Source organism: Stomoxys calcitrans, chromosome 1 (genome assembly GCF_963082655.1).
Source record: "Stomoxys calcitrans chromosome 1, idStoCalc2.1, whole genome shotgun sequence".
Classification (NCBI taxonomy): domain Eukaryota; kingdom Metazoa; phylum Arthropoda; class Insecta; order Diptera; family Muscidae; genus Stomoxys; species Stomoxys calcitrans.
This window is the reverse complement of record NC_081552.1, coordinates 195,638,469-195,660,104: the sequence shown is the minus strand read 5'-3', so window position 1 is coordinate 195,660,104 and position 21,636 is coordinate 195,638,469. Positions and strand designations below refer to the sequence as shown.

Genomic DNA, 21,636 nt, shown 5'->3' with positions numbered 1-21,636 from the left:
AACTTTAAATTCTTTTAAATTAAAAAGTCCCTCAAATCAACAAAAATAGTAAAATGTGTGATTTTCTAAATTAATTAATTTTATTGAATTGTTTAAATGATTTTTAAATATTATACCAAAATATTTTAAAATGAATTTTGTATAAAAAGTTGTATGCAAGAAACTTTGTAATGATGCTTCATCAAGGATCTTTGAGGAAAGAGATTTTCTTCACGAATCTAATGGTGACCGCGGAATGGCTAAGTTCGCAAAACTAAGGAAGTTAGAGTAAATACAAACTCATGTTGACTTTTTTAAATTTATGGCTATAATTATGCGATTTTACCATATTTTGAAGAAAACCCTCAGGAATTGCGCCTTATCGGCGGCAATACTTGCCTCATATAAGTAAGCGATGCCCAATTGTTATTTAAGCTCAATGAAAAAGGCACTTCTTTACATACATACCCGAAAATCTGTCAAATGTTTCCCGCCTTATGATATATTTTCGCCAGGAGTTGGTCATGGTAATATCTGTTGTATATATTAAAAAAATTTAGTATAATTATTAATCAAAAACTCAATATATAATTTGCAATTTAACCGAAATTGGAGTTTTATTAATAATATTTATTACTTAGTTTCTTTTCTATAAATACTGAATAAAAACTGTTTTTTGTTAAAAGGAACACCAAAAGTTGTTTTTATTTATAACTGGGTTTATTTTTGCATTCGCAAATAAACAATATGCATTATTTAATGTATTTCATTAAGGTACGTTAACTTGTAGTTGACTTTTTATTTGGCGGCTAAAAGTATGCTTTAAATTTTTTAAAATAAATAATTCACTAGTGTATCACCCTGTTGTTGTTAAAAAAATCAAAGCATAGTTTTGGGGGCAATTTGACCAAGTCTACCTACTACTGAATTCTGGGCGCCTGGTGCCCAGCTGGCATTTTAGATATTTTGAAAATGTTTTAAAATTTCGTTTTACACTCAGAAAAAAAATCGGCAATCAAATAAAAAAACCGAATTTCATGTATAAATTTTTAGTTGTTTTGAATAAAAAACTCACATAAATCAAGAACAACAACAAGATTAAGTGGTTTTGTAAATGCATTTATTTTATTTATTTACTTGAAATTTTTTTAAATACTATTACAAAAAAAAAAATAAAACAAAAAAAAAAGATCGTCAATTAAATAAAATCATCGAATTTCATAAAGTTTTAACTAACTTTAAATTCTTTTAAATTAAAAAGTCCCTCAACTCAAGAAAAACAGTAAATTAGTGATTTTCTTAATTAGTTTATTTTTTTTTTATTGATTTATTTAAATGATTTTTAAATATTATAACAAAATGTTATCAAATGCTGTACAAATAAAATGAAATTTGTATAAAAAGTTGTATACAAGAAACTTTGTAATGATGCTTCATCAAGGATCTTTGAGGAAAGAGATTTTCTTCACGAATCTAATGGTGGCCGCAGAATTGTTAAGTTCGCAAAACTAAGGATGTTGGAGTAAATACATTATGCGATTTAAGCTCAATGAAAAAGGCTCAAGGAAAAAGCCCCTCTTTACATACATACCCGAAAATCTCTCAAATGTTTCCCGCCTTATGATATTTTTTCGCCAGGAGTTGGTCATGCTAATCTCTGTTGTATATATTAAATTAATTTGTATAATTATTAATCAAAAACTCAATATATAATTTAAAATTAAACCGAAATTAGAGTTTTATTAATAATATTTATTGCTTAGTTGCTTTTCTATAAATACTGAATAAAGACTGTGTTTTGTTAAAAGGTACACCAAAAGTTGTTTTTATTTATAACTGGGTTTATTTTTGCATTCGCAAATAAACAGTATGCATTATTTAATGCATCTCATTAAGATACGCTAACTTGTACTTGACTTTTGATTTGACGGCTAAAAGTATGCTTGAAATTTTAAAAAAAAATTGGACTTGTGTATCACCCTGTTGTTGTTAAAAAAAATTCAAAGCATATTTTTAGGGGCAGTATGACCAAGTGTACCTACTACTGAATTCTGGGCGCCTGGTGCCCAGCTGGCATTTTTAGATATTTTGAAATATCTTAAAATTTGGTTTACACTCAGAAAAAAAATCGGCAATTAAATAAAAAAAACGAATTTCATGTAGTTTTTCATAAACTTTTAGTTGTTTTGAATAAAAAACTCACATAAATCAAGAACAACAACAAGATTAAGTGGTTTTGTAAATGCATTTATTTTATTTATTTACTTGAATATTTTTTAAATACTATTACAAAACAAAAATAAAATAATTTATGAATAAAACGAAAGATTTCTAAGTTTTCTTTAAAACTCAAAAAAAGTTCGTCAATTCAACTCTCAACTAGAAAAATTTATAAATAAATTTCTGTTTATTTTACGATTCGTTCTCTATTTTCGAACTGCGGAATGCCTTAAAGTGTTCGAAATTCGAAAAAACGAGGGAGTAGCAGCGTTATAGGCCATGAAAATGACTTTGAATTTGTACCTTATTAAAAATTTGATTTTTGCAATGCATTTGAAAGAAAACTTTGTAGAGTTGCTTCGTCCAGTATCTTAAGGCAAGAGGTTTTCTTCGCGATTTCAACGGTGTTAGTAAAATTGTGAAATTCGCAAAACTAAGGAAGATCTGAAACTGCAAACTCATGTTGGTTTTTTTTAATTTTTTGGATATGAATTATGCGATATTGAAGCAATACTCTAAAGCTTTCAAGCGTGTCTTCAAAACTTTGAAGTTCACAAAACTAGAGGTAGTCAAATATTTGACCCAACCTGTTTTATAATTTCTGTCCAAAACAGGTCAAATTCGTACAGTCTTGAATTTGTATTCACATTAGACACATTTTGTTTGTCCAAAAGCTTTAACCATTTGATTCTAAAAAGGCTCTTGGTTTGCCCTACATTCGATTGCATGTAAAATTTGTGTGCTCCTTGTATGATCTCACAATTTTACATCGAATGTAGGGCAAATAAAAAATTGTTTAAATCAAGCTGTTCTTAGTTCATTTTTCCGCATATCCATGGTTCCTGGATAAAAACAACGCCAAATTCTGATGCCTTCGGAAGGATATTTAGTGCCGCCGAAGCGGCCTTACAATGATGGAGATTTATCTGCAGAAACCAGGTCATATTCAGGATTCAGAATTTCCAACACTGTTGCGTTAGCCTCGTCTTCAGAGTCCGCCAGGAGTTGATCCTCACAAGATTCATTCAACCAGTAGTAGCATCGGCTACGAGGTCTGTTCGGAGTCCTTAATGGGGTACACGGGAGTTGGGAGCCCCTGGGATTTCGATCCCAGCCTGAAGTCCCAGTGGACAGTAACGTGCTGGCTGTGGTTTGAACCCGAATCGCGGATAGAGCGCAAGCTCAATGTGAAGTTGCATTGCCGTTTTAAAGTGCTCGTCCGTTTTTGTCCGTAGTGGGAAGTGTTTGTTCGTGTCCGTCTGTTTTTGTCCGTATAGGGTTCTCGTCCGTGTTGGGCATTTTTGTCCGTTTTACATCCGTATTGAGTTTTAGTTCGCTTCGTTGGCGACCATGTTTTGATCTTGGGGGTGATGGGGAATTTTTGCGAGTCGGGAAAATGGCTTTGATGTTTTCCCTTCTGCTGACCAGTCCGCAACCGTTTGGGGTTCAATTGGTAGTAGCATCAGCTATGAGGTCTGTCCGGAGTCCTTAATCTGGTACCATGGGAGTTGGGAGCCCCTGAGATTTTGATCCCAGCCCGACTATGGTGAAGCCCCAGTGGGGAGTAACGTGGTGGCTGTGGTTTGAACCCAAATCGCGGATAGAGCGCAAGCTCGATGTGGAGTTGCATTGCAACTGGGTGCCGTGACCCATAGATCGGCAGGAGTTTTAGATAGTGCTCCGCTCCTAACCAAGGGCAAGAACACGTCCAAAAAATGGGAACTATACCCATGCATAGCCTAGGCTATGTGTGGGGGCGTTGGTGGACGCATTATATTCACCCGGGGTTAAGAGCCCTGCGGGTTTGAGCCAACACGGTAGGGCCTGCATTAAACACATCACAGGGGTTAAGTGATCTGCGGGATTGAGCCAACACGGTAGGGCCTGCATTAATCACATTAGGACAAGTCTCCAACCTAGAGACTTTTTTCTGGAAAAAGAAAAATGCGCCAAAGCAGCCACGCAACGGACTACAATGGCTGGTTATATGACCGGTAATAATTGTCAAATAGGAGGCCACCGTAGAGGTATGCATGTCCGCCTATGACGCTGAACGCCTGGGTTCGAATCCTGACGAGGCCATCAGAAAAAAATTTTCAGCGGTGGTTTTCCCCCTAATGCTGGCAACATTTGTGAGGTACTTTGCCATGTAGAACTTCTCTCCAAAGAGGTGTCGCACTGGGGCACACCGTTCGGACTCGGCTACACAAAGGAGGCCCCTTATCTTTGAGCTTGAGACATGAATCGGACTGCACTCATTGATATGTGGGAAGTTTGCCCCAGTTCCTTAGTGGCATGTTCGTGGTTAAAATTTGCAATTTTGCAAACATCTTATAGGGCTGGATCTTTGCAGTCCATTCTAAGCCTACTTATGGGCTTTAGATCTACCGTTCCACTGGAAACAGATGTGGATCCACAACCGCCTTGTGGATAGCACTATCGTAGCTATCCTTGAGTGACTTGAAACTTTTTCCAAAATATAACTACCCATAGCGAGTTTCAGAATATTCTTGCGGAGCGAAATAACAATACGTCCATTCCACTCAAAGGTTCAAACCTTTTATTACATTACCGAAAATATCAATTGTCATAGAATCCGGAAAATATATTGTTTTATTATTTCTGTGCTGTGGAAGCAGCAGCAAAGTCTCAACGTTTGCAAACTGCCATTAATTATTCCCCACTGTCACAGAGGAAATAGCACCATTAACGATACCACTTTCAATTTTTTCATTAAGGCAATTAAGCAATTAAATGGCATTTAATTTTATACAGTTCTATAAACCCAAGCCCCAACTGCAATTGAATGTATCCATCTATCTGTAAGGAAAGAAGCAAAAAAAGAACCAACATAACTCGCATAATTTCCCAGCCAAGTCTAATGTTTCACATCATTGCTACTGCTGCATACTTACCGCACAAAGGAGTTTGCTGCCAATTATTCACTCGCCAGGACGCGAATTAAGAGGTGTGGAGTGGAGTAGAGTGGAGCGGTGTGGTATGGTGCGGTGCGGGTGGTGTTCGCATTGCGCTGTGTTGCCTTTGCTACTTTGTAGAAATAAAAATAAATCGTTTGGTTTGGTTTATTAATCAATTTCGTTCATTTATTTCTTTGTCGTTCCTTCGTTCATTTATTACTTTTTTATTTAGTTTTAGTATTATTATTTTCAAATTCTGTTTTATTACACACTGTGTACATAATAATATTTATTCATAGACCTCCTTAAGAGTTACAGTTATAACAGGACAAAAACCAATAAAAATAAACGCAACAACAATAACCGAAAAAACAAACACACTCACAAAATCCGAAATGATAAAAACAAAACAAAGGACTCAGGGACAAACAATTTTGTTCCTAATGGAGCGTGTTAATGCACCATGCCAAGTATACCATATCTCTGTTGAACTATCTTTGCTCTTAGGTCTTAAGTCTCTAACAAGTGCAGGGTGTTGTTATTTGGTGTATGCGGAAAACATTTTTTTTATGTAAAAAAATTAAAAAAAAAAACAACTAACAAAAGTTAATTTTTATCTCATTAGCTTATATTTAAATTTTTTGCAATAAAAAAAATAATAATGCAAACAAGCGAGAGCGTGCTAAGTTCGGCCAGGCCGAATCTTAAAACCCTCCACCTTGTCCGCATTTGTCGAGTTCCTTGCGCGGTATCCCTTTTAAGGCAAACAAAGAATATTGAACAAGAACTTTTATGCTGTAGCAGCTAAATCAAGTTATAGTCCTATTCGGATCATAAATGAATGCTGAACATTGTAGAAGTCATTGTGTAAAATTTCACTTCATTCCGATAAGAATTGCGCCTTGTAGGGGTTCAAGAAGCAAAATCGGGAGATCGGTTTATATGGGAGCTGTATCAAGCTATTAATCGATTCAGACCATATCACACACGTATGTTGAAGGTCATGAGAGAAGCCGTTGTACAAAATTTCTTCCGAATCGGATGAGAATTGCGCCCTCTAGAGGCTCAAGAAGTCAAAATCCCAGTTCGGTTTATATGGCAGCTATAACTGATTATCAACCGATTTGAATAATACTTAGCACAGTTAATGGAAGTCATAACAAAACACCTCATGCAAAAATTTCAGCCAAATCGCATTAGAACTGCGCCCTCTATTGGCTCAAGAAGTCAAAATCCCATTTCGGTTTATATGGCAGCTATACCAGATTATGAACCGATTTGAATCATACTAAGCACAGTTGTTGGAAGTGATACCAAAATACTGCGTGCAAAATTTCAGCCAAATCGCATGAGAATTGCGCCCTCTAGAGGCTCAAGAAGTCAAGACCCAAGATCGGTTTATATAGCAGCTATATCAAAACATGGACCGACTTAAACCATACTTAGTACAGTTATTGGAAGTCAAAAAAATCGCTTTGTCCAAAATTTCTGTTAAATAGGACGAGAATTGCGCCCTCTAGAGGCTCAAGAAGTCAAGATCCAAGATCGGTTTATATGACAGCTGTACCAGATTATGAACCGATTTGAATCCTACTTAGCACAGTTGTTGGAAGTGATACCAAAACACTGCGTGCAAAATTTCAGCCAAATCGCATGAGAATTGCGCCCTCTAGAGGCTCAAGAAGTCAAGACCCAAGATCGGTTTATATAGCAGCTATATCAAAACATGGACCGATTAAAACCATACTTATTACAGTTATTGGAAGTCATAAAAAAATCGCTTAGTCCAAAATTTCTGTTAAATAGGACGAGAATTGCGCCCTATAGAGGCTCAAGAAGTCAAAATCCCAGATCGGTTTATATGGCAGCTATATCAGGTTATGCACCGATTTGCGCCATACTTAGCACAGTTATTGGAAGTCATAACAAAATACCTCATGCAAAATTTCAGCCAAATCGGATAGGAAGCAATTCCTCTAGAAGCTCAAGAAGTCAAGTCCCCAGATCGGTTTATATGACAGCTATATCAGGTTATGGACCGATTTGCGCCATACTTGGAACAATTGTTGGAAGTCATAACAAAACACTGCATGCACAATTTCATTCCAATCGGATAAGAATTGCGCCCTCTAGAGGCTCAAGAAGTCAAGACCCAAGATCGGTTTATATGGCAGCTATATTAAAAAATGGACCGATTTTGCCCATTTGCAATCCCAACCGATATACACTAATAAAAAGTAGTTGTGCAAAATTTTAAGCGCCTAACTTTACTCCTTCGAAAGTTAGCGCGCTTTCGACAGACAGACGGACGGACGGACGGATATGGCTAAATCGACATAAAATGTCACGACGATCAAGAATATAAATACTTTATGGGGTCTCAAACGCATATATATTTCGAGGTGTTACAAACCGAATGACGAAATTAGTATACCCCCATCCTAAGGTGGAGGGCATAAAAACTAATGTATCAAAATATAAGTCTTAATTGGATTTGGCACCAAAGTGGCAACTGATAGATCCGTAATAGAGAGGGCAACCAGTTAAGTTGTCTTATGCTTCGAAGAAAATCTTGATAGGTTGGGTTAGGTTGGGTAAGGTTTGGTAAGGTTACGTCTTACGCAAAAAATTTTACTCCATTGTGTTAGCAAAAGAACCGTAGACAAAGATTAAGGAACAGGGGCAATCCCATGGCAGCCGGTTGTACATACCGGATTGACCCGATGAAGTCCTTCATCGGCAAGGGCTGCCGCCTCAGTGTACAACACACTGTAACAAAAACCAAAACAACAACAACAGGGGCAAACTTCTCTAAAATTTCCTTGACTAAATTGTTCCCCTTCAAATGCTCGATTGCTATTCGACTCAAATTTAAGCTCAATGATAAGGGGCCACCTTTTTATAGCCGAGTCCGAATGGCGTTTCACAGTGCGTCACATCTTTGGGTAGAAGTTTTTACATGGCATGGCAGCTAACAGTCTCAGTGCGGAGTTCCATGCTACTTCACCCATCGGACCCCTCCCTAGGTGGTGGATTGGGGAAAGCTAATCAGATATGGCAGGTACAGCAGGATTAAAATATGCGGGGCGAGGCAACAAGTTAGCACCAGCAGGGGGTGTCCCGCCTGCACGGATACGAAATACGATCACGGTGAGTTCATGCAATAGAGTCGGCAGCGGCTAAGCCAAAGGAAATGGCCAACAGTGGCGCTCGCAGATCTTCAGAAGATTCACCATAAAAAACCGGGCCTAGTGGGCAAGCTGGCAGCCCCAACGTTGGCTAAAGAAACCTCAACATGAAATAATGGAACTGACAACCTTCCGATGACGACCTATGGATTCAGAACACGATTTATGATTGGAACATGGAACGTCAGAACTATCTTAGAGGCATCGAGACTTTACCTAGCCCAGAACGAGATGTCAAACCTAGACATCTGCGGTTTAAATGAAGCAAATGCAAAATTTGCCCATAAACATTCCACAAAGGAACAGGGGTAAACTTCTCACATATCAATGAGTGCAGTCCGATTTAAGTTTAAGCACAATGATAAGGGGCCTCCTTTTTATAGGCGAGTTCGAATGGCGTGCCGCAGTGCGACAGCTCTTTGGAGAGATGTTTTACATGGAATAGTACCTCGCAAATATTGCCAGCATTAGGAGGGGAAAACCACCGCTGAAAATTTTTTCTGATGGTCTCGCCAGGATTCGAACCCAAGCGTTCAGCGTCATAGGCGGACATGCAAACCTCTGCGCTGCGGTGGCTTCCGTTTAAGTGAACTACGATGGTCCGGAAATATGGATCTTCAAGGTGGCTACCACTTCATTTTTTCTGGCAATGAAATCCACCGAATAAATGGGGTCGGTCTTTTTACTGTCGCCGAAAGCAAAACGAGCTCTTTTATCATACAATGTTAAATCTGAACGCATAGTTAAATTCAAATTTCCGCAAAATATCCATTGTACAATGCTAAGGATCAATTCTATTGCCAACTCGACCCAGTGAAACGCTCTCTACCAAAAGGAGACAATAAAATTGTTATGACAGATTTTAATGCCAAGGTGGGCAATAACAACAATAATCTACAATCAATCATGGAAAAGCAAGGACTTGACGATAACAGGAATGACAATGGCAACAGATTAGTTGATTTCTGCTCAAGAAACCGGCTCTTTATGGGAGGCGCAAAATTCCCCCATAACAAGTAAAAACGCGTTCTGTTCGGCCGGACCGAACTTTGGTCCGGAGATAATGCGGAGAAAAATGCATAATTTATGCCCTCATAGCAGTTTTTATAAAGATATGGTCCGATTTGGACCAAATTCGACACGGATATTGAGAGGTCTAATAAGCACAAGTTATTGGTCCATTTTGTAGAACAAAATATTGGTCTTTTTGATAGCCATATCCAAATATAGACCGATCTGAACAAAATGCGACACGGATGTCGAAAAGCCTTACATAAATCACTGTGTAATATTTCAGCGAAATCGAATTATACATGTGCTTTTTATGGGACCAAGACTTTGAATCGAGAGATCGGTCTATATGGCAGTTATATCCAAATCTAAAGCGATCTGGGCCAAATTGAAGAGGGCTGTCGAAGGGCCTTACACAACGCACTGTCCCAAATTTCGTCGACATCGGACAATAAATGCGCCTTTTATGGGCACAAAACCTTAAATCGAGGGATCGGTCTATATGGCAGCTATATCCAAATCTGATCCGATCTGTGCCAAATTGGAGAATGATGTCGGAGGGCCTAACACAACTCACTGTCCCAAATTTCAGCAAAATCGGATAATAAATGTGGCTTTTATGGGCCTTAGACCCTAAATCGGCGGATCGGTCTATATGGCAGCTATATCCAAATCTGAACTGATCTGGGCCAAATTGAGGAAGGATGTCGAAGGCCTTAACACAACCCAGTGTCCCAAATTTTGTCAAAATCGGATAATAAATGCGTTTTTTATGGCCTCAAAACCTAAAACCGAGAGATCGGTCTATATGGCAGCTTATATCCAAATCTGGACCGATCTGAGTCAAATTGAAGAAGGATGTTGAAGGGCCTAACGCAACTCACTGTTCCAAATTTCGGCGAAATCGGACAATAAATGCGCTTTTTATGGCCCCAAAACCTAAAACCGAGAGATCGGTCTATGGCAGCTATATCCAAATCTGGACCGATCTGTGTCAAATTTACTAAGGATGTCGAAGGGCCTTACACCACTCACTGTCCCAAATTTCAGCAAAATCGGATGATAAATGTGACTGTTATGGGCCTATATCCAAATCTTTTATTGGGCTATATCCAAATCTGGACTGATCGGAGCCAAATTGACGGAGGATATCGAAGGGCCTAACACAACTCACTGTCCCAAATTTCAGCAAAATCGGATAATAAATGTGGCTTTTATGGGCCTAAGACCCTAAATCGGAGGATCGGTCTATATGGCAGCTATAACCAAATCTGGACCGATCCGGGCCAAATTGGAGAAGGATGTCGAGGGGCCTAACACAACTCATTGTCCCAAATTTCAGCAAAATCGGATAATAAATGTGGCTTTTATGGCCCTAAGACCCTAAATCGGAGGATCGGTCTATATGGCAGCTAAATCCAAATATGGACCGATCTGTGCCAAATTGACGTAGTATGCCGAAAGACCTCACACAACTCACTGTCCCAAATTTCAGCAAAATCGGATAATAAATGTGGCTTTCATGGGCCTTAGACCCTAAATTGGAGGATCGGTCTATATGGGGGCTATATCAAGATATAATCCGATATAGGCCATCTTCGAACTTAACCTGCTTATTGGCAAAAAAAAAAAAGAATCTGTGCAAAGTTTCAGCACAATATCATTATTTTTAAAGACTGTTGCATGATTTCAACAGGCAGACGGACATGTGTTGCAAACGGAATGACAAAATGAACATACCCCCATCCTTCGGCGGTGGGTATAATAATAGCTTTGCAAATCAATTGCATTTAACATAAGTATTGATTTTCTCTATAAAGTAAAATATAAAAAATTTCAAATGCACACCTTATCACACCAAATGACAACACCCTGCTATTGTTTCTTTTTTTTTGTCTTCGAATTCCATTTACAATCTAGTTAAACTTATAACTAATTACAGTTCTATGCTTATACAACTACCATATATACTTGTGTTTGTATCTCTAAGTATATGTATTTATATGTATATGGATTTATCTTGTTCCTTAGTTTCGCCTATATTTCGTAGTCAGGGTTTTCTTCTTCTTCTCTGTTTGATGTTATCCTTTTCGCCTAATTGTATTAACAGTGACTGAAGAAAATATCCACAAGGCTATACTATAAAGACATACTTGAACATGAGTTTTCAACAAGAGCCATAGATTTGTGAATATTTTTGCCCTTCACTGTTCACTGTTTGTATGCATTATGAGTTTGCGTGTGTGTATGTGTATGAACGTTGCAATGTAATATATTTTGTGTTGTGGGAATTAATTTAATTTCCTGTATGTGATTTTTTGCACATTAGCAAAAACACACAAAAACCAAAAATTAAAGAGAACTATCAAGACGCCTGGAATCGTACATATCCTTTCTTTGAGCAATCCTTGAAAGAACTCTCTTAGTGTCTGGCTATAGGGATATGGGAAGGGCAATGAGCTGTAAGTGACAATGAGACAGATACAAAAGTAAAACAAGTAAGGACGGGCTAAAATCGGACGAAGCCGATCTTTTGATACTCCACACCACATTGCCGAATTTAAAATTTGCTTAAATTCGAAGTTTTGAGAAGATCGTTTGATAAATGGGTTGGCAAAGTAAAAATTGGGAGATTGGCATATATATGGGAGCTATATCTAAATCTGGACTGATTTATATGAAATTTACTAATAATGTCGAGACTTATAAGAGAACACTTTGTGCAAATTTTCGTGAGAATCGGGTAACAAATAACGCTATAATTACAATTTTAGTCCAAATCGGACGAACATATATATGGGAGCTATATCTAAATCTGGACCGATTTTTTCCATTTCCAATAGGCTTCGTCTTTAGGCCCAAGAAAATGCTTGTGCAAAATTTGAAGACGATCGGATGAAAATTGCGACCTTTGTACACAAATTTATATATTGACAGGCAGACAGACAGACGGACAGACACACGTACAGACAGATGGACATAGCTAAATCGAATCAGAAAGTGATTCTAAGTTGATCGGTATACCTACCAATAGGTCTATCTCTCTTCCTTCTGGGTGTTACAAACAAATGCACTAAGTTATAATACCCCGTACCACAGAAGTGGTGTTGGGCATAATAAAGAACATTGAACAAAATTTTTGAAATATTCAGCATTTTACTAAAAATCTAATACAAAGTTAAATTGCTTTGCACCTTAGATGACTATGTTAAAGCACATTGGCAATAACAACAAAAATCAGCACTAACAAGTGTTCGATTTCTTTTCAATAACGTGCAAGCAGTCCAGAATAGTCAATTTTTTTGTTTGACGGTTTCCAGGCGGCATCTTGCAGTTTTCGAGTTATGCTGAACTTAGAAAATACAGGGTGGGCCAGACAAACTTACTTATTTGAAAAGTCAATAAAAACCTCCATAGGATGGGGGTATACTAATTTCGTCATTCTGTTTGTAACTCCTCGAAATATTCGTCTAAGACCCCATAAAGTACATATATTTTTGATTGCCATGAAATATTAAATCGATATAGCCATGTCCGTCCGTCTGTCCGTCGGTCGGTCTGTCTGTCGAAAGCACACTAACCTTCGAAGGAGTAAGGCTAGCCGCTTGAAATTTTGCATAAATACTTCTTATTAGTGTAGGTCGGTTGGGATTGTAAATGGGCCACATCGGCCCATGTTTTGATATAGCTGCCATTTAAACCGATCTCGAATCTTGACTTCTTGAGCCTCTAGAGGGCGCAATTCTTATTTGATTGGAATGAAATTTTGTTCGAAATGTTTCGCTATGATTTCCAACAACTGTGCCATGTATGTTCCAAATCGGTCCATAATCTGATATAGCTGCCATATAAACTGATTTTGGGTCTTGACTTCTTGAACCTCTGGAGGGCGCACTTCCTATCCGATTTAGCTGAAATTTTGCATGACGTATTTTATTATGAATTTCAACAACTGTGCCAAATAAGGTTCAACTCGGTTCATAACCTGATATAGCTGCCATTTAAACCGATCTTGGGTCTTGACTTCTAGAGAACGCAATTCTTATCCGATTGGAATGAAATTTTGCACCAAGCATTTGGTTATGATATCCAACAACTGTGCTGAGTATGGTTGAAATCGGTCTATAACCTGATATACCTGCCATATAAAGCGATCTTGGGTCTTGACTTCTTGAGCCTCTAGAGGTCGCAATTCCTATCCGATTTGTCTGAAATCAACGGAGAGGATCCGTTGTGACCATCAATAAACGTGATTATTATGGTCTGAATCGGTCTATAACCTGATACAGCTCCCAAATAAATCAATTTCTCTATTTTACTTTTTGAGCCCCCAAAGGGCGCAATTCTTATTCGAATTGGCTGACATGTTACACAGGTCTGCAACATATAATTTAATTGTGGTCCGAATCGGACCATATCTTGATATTGCTCTAATTCAAATGCAAATTTTGCCCTTGAACATTCCACTAAGGAAGTTTGCTCCTGATATCGCTCTAATAGCAGAGCAAATCTTTTTTTAAAAGAAAAGAACTCGACAAATGCGATCCATTGTGGAGGGTATGTAAGATTCGGCCCGGCCAAACGTAGCACACTTTTACTTGTTCAAACTAACCTTGAGCAAATCCTCCAAAAATGTACAGGGGAAAAGTTCAGTTTGATTCGGTTTAATGGCAAATCCTTGACGTCTCCTAATCGTCCTCAGCTGAGAATAAAACCAAGCTCCTATTGGGTTGCCCAAAAAGTAATTGCGAATTTTTCATATAGTCGGCGTTGACAAATTTTTTCACAGCTTGTGACTCTGTAATTGCATTCTTTCTTCTGTCAGTTATCAGCTGTTACTTTTAGCTTGCTTTAGAAAAAAAGTGTAAAAAAGTATATTTGATTAAAGTTCATTCTATGTTTTATTAAAAATGCATTTACTTTCTTTTAAAAAATCCGCAATTACTTTTTGGGCAACCCAATAAATAAAACAAAACCAACGATATTACATCTTCAACCCCTACATTGCATTCAAAGCTCATTCAACTGGATATGTAAGGTAACTGGAAAGAAATGAGACCTGTTTCTTCATATTTGATCAATGAAAGGATATAGTTCCAGTTTGTTGTCGTTGTTGTATATCACTTGGAGAATAAAACTTGTTTCTTTTTGTGTGAGTGTTTGAATTGTGGGTGTATGAATTTTGGGTGTATGAGTTTTGGGTGTATGAGTTTTGGGTGTATGAGTTTTGGGTGTATGAGTTTTGGGTCTATGAGTTTTGGGTCTATGAGCCTTTTGGTCTATAAGTCTTTGGGAGGAGTTTTGGGTCTATGCGTTTTTGGTCTATGAGTTTTGGGTTTATGAGTCTTTGGGTCTATGAGTCTTTGGGTCTATGAGTCTTTGGGTCTATGAGTTTTGGGTGTAGGAGTTTTGGGTCTATGAGTTTTGGGTCTATGAGTCTTTGGGTCTATGAGTCTTTGGGTCTATGAGTGTTTGGGTCTATGAGTTTTGGGTCTATGAGTCTTTGGGTCAATGAGTCTTTGGGTCTATGAGTCATTGGGTCTGTGAATTTTTGAATGTGTGTTTTTTCTGTGTTTTAGATGCACGTTTTTTGTGTTTATATGTATATCTATATGTATATTTATATATATTTATAAAAAAATGACAAATGAATTCGATCCTTTGAAACAATTTCATAATTCGTAATAATACGAAATGACTTAAAGTCTATAAATTTTCATTAGTTTCGATTTTATTTTTAATTAAATTTCCTAATTTATTTATTTTGTTTTAAATTTTTACTTAGTCAATTTCTTTTTTAATATCTAAATTTATTTGTATGGTTGTGTGGGTGACTTAGAATTTGGAATTGTTTCTTTGTATTGGTTGGTTAGGACTTTTCTTTCGTTTCGCACTGTAAAATTAAATTTAAATTTAATTTCCATTATTTGAGTTTTATCGAAATTTAACGATTCATTTCAATTTCTGCCTTACGATGCTGTTCAAGGGAAAATTCCAAGTGTTTCTTACATCGAGTGTAGCCTCGACAATTGTTTTTAGAACTTTTCGCACTGTGTGTATGTGAGATTTGTTTTTTTTTTTTTTTTTTGGTACGAGTTTTGTGTAGAATTTCATTTCTCTTAATTCGAGTTATTATTTTTAATAACAGAAATTGTTTTGGAAATTCTTCCCCGGTAGATTTTTCATTTGTTTCGTTTGTTTCCATATGAATTGCTGGTTGAACAGAAAAACGTTTGTAGATTTGATATTATCGGAAATGTTCATATAAGTGTCTATAAATGTATGATCTAGCATATATGTATTTGTAAAGGTATGTGTATAAGTATAGGAATAAATAAAATAATAAACTTGAGTAATGAAAAATGCAATACTAAAACAAATGCAAAGAATTGCTTAACGCGTAGAAAATAATTTTTTTTTTGAAAATATCAAAAACAAAAAAAAACACTCAAACAACACTTTCTAGGATATTGACTTTTGACCATGTTGGACCATTATGAGGCGAGTTTGTTTTACACATAGAGTTCCACACATAGATGCATGTGTGTTTTTTTGTATGTGTTCACCTCCTTTTGCCTTGGCCAACATTTAGACAATTAAAAAAGTTTCCCATTTTGCCCAAGGTTTTGTCGTTGAGGGCATACGCGAAGATGTACAGCAATCGGCAGCTAAAGTTGTTGCTGTTGTTGATGTTGCCTTGGCTGCTGCTGCTGCTGCTGCTGTTGATAATGGCAAACACTTTGCACTCGTCCCAATTGCAATGAATTTTATCTGTTAGTGTAGGCGGATAATAGCAGCGACAGCAGTATTGTTGCAATTACAATGAAATTAATTGGCCATGCCTGGTGGTTAGGGCACCGCCAACAGATGGCACTGCCATGATGTAATTCAGCAAAACTTTCACCTGAAATATGATAATGCAGAAGAAGGAGAGGCGAAGCGAGAGAGAAAGAGAGAGAGAGAAAAAGAGAAGAAAAAGTGTAAAGGTTGTAAGAAATACTGAATTATTAACACGCTTTCGATGTCGTGTAACTGTTGAAAGTGGCAAAAGTTCTTGTGACAACTAATTGAGTGTGGAATTGAGTGTTGTACCATGCTAATTGATGTGATGATAGTTTCATTACACTTTAAATTACGCTGTTCCCAGAAGACATTTTCAACATGGTAGTTGACAGAAATAAAAACACAAACGATTTTAAGTTTTGCTGGGCCAAAATAAAAAGATTCTGCCCATTAAAGAAAGTTGAAGTAGCAGTGAGTATTAATAAAATCAGAGCATATATATGAAGGCCATGATGTTGAAATAGGAAAAAACTTCCGATTAAAAGTAAGTTGCTTTAATAAGCTGTTGAAGGTAGGGATTTTCATTGAATTCCGGAAATTGAATCATTCCTCCGACTCCGTTTTCGGCAATCACAGGGCAATATAAATTCTTTCAAAATCAAATGACGCAACTATAAGGAAGAAACATAGAATCTATGTCGATATATATCCAAAAGATACCGGTACTAAGAGATGGAGACACAACATCAGACATGAACCAAATTAGGGGAGTGGTATTGAAAACCATTAAGTATTTTGTAAGTAGCACGGAATTCTTAAATTAAAATTTTCCTTTTATACCCATCACCGAAGGATGGCGCTATATTCATTATGTCATTCCGTTTGCAACACATCGAAATATACATTTCCAACCCTATAAAGTATATATTGGGTTGCCCAAAAAGTAATTGCGGATTTTTCATATAGTCGGCGTTGACAAATTTTTTCACAGCTTGTGACTCTGTAATTGCATTCTTTCTTCTGTCAGTTATCAGCTGTTACTTTTAGCTTGCTTTAGAAAAAAAGTGTAAAAAGTATATTTGATTAAAGTTTATTCTAAGTTTTATTAAAAATGAATTTACTTTCTTTTAAAAAATCCGCAATTACTTTTTGGGCAACCCAATATATTCTTGATCAGCGTATAAATCCAAGACGATCTAGCCATGTATTGAGCTGAAACTTTGCACAGATTCTTTTTTTGGTCCATAAGCAGGTAAAGTTCAAAGATGGGCTATATCGGACTATATCTTGATGTAGCCCCCATATAGACCGATCCGCCGATTTAGGATCTTAGGCCAATAAAAGCCACATTTATTATCCGATTTTGATGAAATTCGGGACAGTGGGTTGTCTTAGCCCCTTCGATATCTTTCTTCAATTTGGCCCTGATTGGATCAGATGTGGTTATAGCTGCTGTATAGACCGATCCTCCGATTTAGGGTCTTAGGGCCATAAAAGCCACATTTAATATCCGATTTCGCTGAAATTTGGGACAGTGAGTTATTTTAGACCCTTCGACATCCTTCGTCAATTTGCTCCAGATCGGTGCAGATTAGGATATGGCTACCATATAGACCGATCCTCCGATTTAAGGTCTTAGGGCCATAAAAGCCACATTTAATATCCGATTTCGCTGCAATTTGGGACAGTGAGTTGTCTTAGGCCCTTCGACATCCTTACTAAATTTGGTCCAGATCGGTCCAGACTTGGTTATAGCTGCCATATAGACCGATCCTCCGATTAAGGGTCTTAGGCCCATAAAAGCCACACTGGTCATCCGATTGTGCCGAAATTTGTGACAGACAGTTAAGTTAAGCCCCTCCACACATATATGCAATTTGGTCTAGATCGGTACAGATTTGGATATAGCTGCCATATAGACCGATCCTTCGATTTAGGGTCTAAGGCCCATAAAAGCCAATTTATTATCCGATTTCGCTGCAATTTGGGACAGTGAGTTGTCTTAGGCCCTTCGACATCCTTCTTCAATTTGACTCAGATCGGTCCAGATTTGGATATAGTTGCCATATAGACCGATCTCTCGATTTTATGTTTTGGGCCCCCAAAAGGCGCATTTGTTGTCCGATGTTGCCGAAATTTGGGACAGAGAGTTAAGTTCAGCCACTCCACATATATCTGCAATTTAGTCTAGATCGGTCAAGATTTCCATTTAGCTGCCATATAGAGCGATATCTCGATTTAAAGTCCTGGCCCCATAAAAGGCGCATTTGTAATCCGATTTCACTGAAATTTGACACAGTGACTTATGTTAGGCTTTTCGACATCCATGTTGTGTATGGTTCAGATCGGTTTATTTTTAGATATAGCTACTAGAAAGACAAATATTTTGTTAGACACAATTGAACAATAACTTGTTCTTATTAGTATTTGGTCCAAATCGGAACATATTTCGATATAACTGCTATGGGACATAAGGTATGCAATTTTCACCGGATTTTGATGAAAGGTGGTTTACATATCTACTCGAGGTGGTTTACATATCTTTTGGTTCGTGTAACTATTCTATCGTCTTCATGCAGCTCATGGTTCATACGTCGGCTATATTCTCCATTTACGAAACTGGTCCAAACATTTTACGAAGAATCTTTCCCTTCCTCAGAACCACATAACAACACGGGTAGTATCACAGTCTTGTATAGTGTGGTCTTCGTCTTTTTCACTGACTCTCTTTCGATTCTTTCAAAGGCTGCAGTTACTACTTCCGCTGACCGACCTATGATGTCGATGTCGTCAGCATAGGCGAGTAGCATGTGTTCTCTTGTGATTAGTGTGCCATATCTATTCACAAGAGATCACACGATAGGCTGTCTCCTTGTCTGAAACCTCGTTTGGTATTAAATGGTTCGGAAAGATTCTTTCCTATTCTTACTAAGGAACGCGTCTCAGCAAACGTTATTCTGCAGAGTCTATTAATTTTGCAGGGATACCAAACTCAGACATGGCTTGAAATATCTTTAAACGTAATGGGGTATTGAAAGCGGCTTTATAGTCAACAAAGATATGGTAGGTGTTGATTTGTCCTTCTCGGGTCTTTTCCAGGATTTGGCGCAATGTGAATATCTGGTCTTGGGTGGATTTACCTGGTCTAAAGCCGCATTGATAGGGCCCAATTATCTCATTGACTTTAGGTTTTAGTCTTTCACACAGTACGCTCGAGAGTATCTTGTATGCGATGGGGAGGAGACTTATTTCTCTGTAGTTGGCACATTCCGTCTTGTCTCCTTTCTTGCTGAGGTTCCAATCATCGGGTATGCGTTCTTCTAGCCAGATTGCGCAGATAAGCTGATGCATACGCCTTATCAGCGTGTCGCCTCCGGTCTTAAATAGTTCAGCGGGTAACCCGTCGGCTCCTGCTGCCTTGTTGTTCTTTAGTCGGGTTACTGCTACTTGGACCTGATTCCGACTAGTAGGTAAACATTCTATACCATCATTAGGTATAGAGCGGATATATATTACGCTCAACCCATTACCGGACGTTATCTCGGGGAGGCTAAACTTTCCGACTGTTGGACCAAAAATAACTTCCTTCAATACCTTCGCATTAAAATCTCCCAGAACAATTTTAATATCATGGGCGGGTCAGCGGTCATATTTTCTCTCTAGGCGCTCATAGAAATTATACAATACTTGGTCTGCTCGTCATTGTCTTCCGTCGGAGCATGGGCACAAATAAGGCTGATGTTGAAGAATTTGGCATTTATGCAGATTGTGGCTAGCCTCTCATCCACCGGAGTAAAGCTGGAGACAAGGTGTTTCAGTCTCCGACTAACCACAAATCCACAGTCAAATTCATGCCTCGTGTTATGGCAGCTATGGTATGGTTCGTCACCGTCGTCAATATCTGCCTTCTTCTTCTCTAATACATCCGCCAGCGCGTATACTGCACCTTCTCAATAAAGGGTGCGGACATTCTATGTGCAGATCCGCAAATCATGGTCCTTTTTCTTTTGCATGGTCGTCAACGTTGGGGGGGTTCGTTCTTACTATTCCTTCGTTTCTCATAGTGGTTCTCATAGTTTTGTGGGATTGCACATGTATCCCTCGTTGTGGCGAGCCGCTTGCTCTAAGATCCGACGCTCGCTTCCAGCCACAGGGTGCGGATATTAATCCGCCCCATGCCACTATGGACATACACCTAAGCCAGTTATAGGCTTGTTGTACGACCTAAATACTTAAAAAAGTAACCTGGAAAAAGAAAATCTAAGTTTGGAATTCTGTGCTGCTCACAAAATCCTTAATAGTTTTCCATACCACTCCCCTAAGTTGGTTCATGTCTATGTATTGTGTCCCCATCTAAGTACCGGTATCTGTTAGACGCATAAGCCGGGCAATGACATAGGAAATGTTCCAACGTCTCATCATATCCACATGCCCTACACATGCTATAACTTGCCGCACCGATTTTGCGTAAGTGAGCTCGTAGTCCTATGTGTCCCGTTATGATGACAAAAGCTATACTGACCACCTTCTTATTTCCTTTCAGTAATAGCCTCGACCTCTTATGATCCGGATCATCCCATAGGATTTTCGCCGTCCTACCGACTGCTTCGCTGTTTCACAGTGTTACATGCGCATTTGTCGCTCACGCTCTTAATTCGGACTTCGTTGACCCGAAAGGCTTCAAGTTAACCAAGCTTATTGACGGCAGTTCTCTGGTCTTCAGAGCCAAATCGACTATCCTTTCATTCGGCCCCCTTTTTCCGTAATGGCGTGGCACCCAGACGATGCGGATCTTGCCATTATCAGAGAAGGCGCTAATCTCCTTCTTATACTTAAAGATTGTTTGTGATCTTACTGTCCAAGTTGTTATTGCCCTTATGGTCATTTTACTGTCCGTTGAGATGAAGCATGGTGTATAGTATCGGCTTAAGGTCATGGGGAAAAAACAAAATTGGCAGCAGACGGTGAACACAACAGCATCACACTAAACCCAACTCCATATTTTAAAATCCTTGAAAATGGTGAAATATTGAAAGTAAAATAAGACATAAACCATGACCTATAGCCGATACTATACACCAAGCTTCATAAATATAAAAAGGTCGACCATATCGCCTTAAAACGTCCGTAAAGATGTTCACACTCGACGTCCTAGCGTTAGCACCACACCACCTCACGCATTCCGTGATCGCCCGTATCTCCGCCTGCAGGACAGTATTATGGTCAGGCAGTCTAAAACAGATCTCAGTCCCGGGGTTCTCAATACAGACCCCTAGGCCCACACTGTTCTCTAATTTTGATCTATCCGTGTAACACGATCTTCCAGATGACAATACTAGGGTTCCGTAAAGCCAAGAGTGTGCTGCTGGCAGCAGTTCCTAGCACTGGACCTCAAGGTTCAGGAATCCGATCGGAATCTCTTCGCTGTCCAACAAACTACTGAGTCGTAAGTAAGTATTGGTCTAATCACGCTTCTGTAGAGCCAGTGGACTTTGCTAGGATTCAGGCCCCATTTCGAGCCTACGGTCCGTGTACAT

General features: G+C 38.3%; 1 protein-coding gene across 1 annotated transcript in view; it reads right to left on the bottom strand.

The window, feature by feature from the left end:
• Positions 1-14,930: 14,930 nt before the first annotated feature.
• LOC106091165 (uncharacterized) overlaps positions 14,931-21,636 on the bottom strand; it is a 224,386-nt gene continuing 217,680 nt past the window's right edge. Inside the window, exon 9 of the mRNA XM_059368210.1 lies at positions 14,931-16,220. Coding sequence (XP_059224193.1) covers positions 16,084-16,220 — 137 coding nt within the window. The 3' untranslated portion in view covers positions 14,931-16,083. The remainder of the gene's footprint in view (positions 16,221-21,636) is intronic.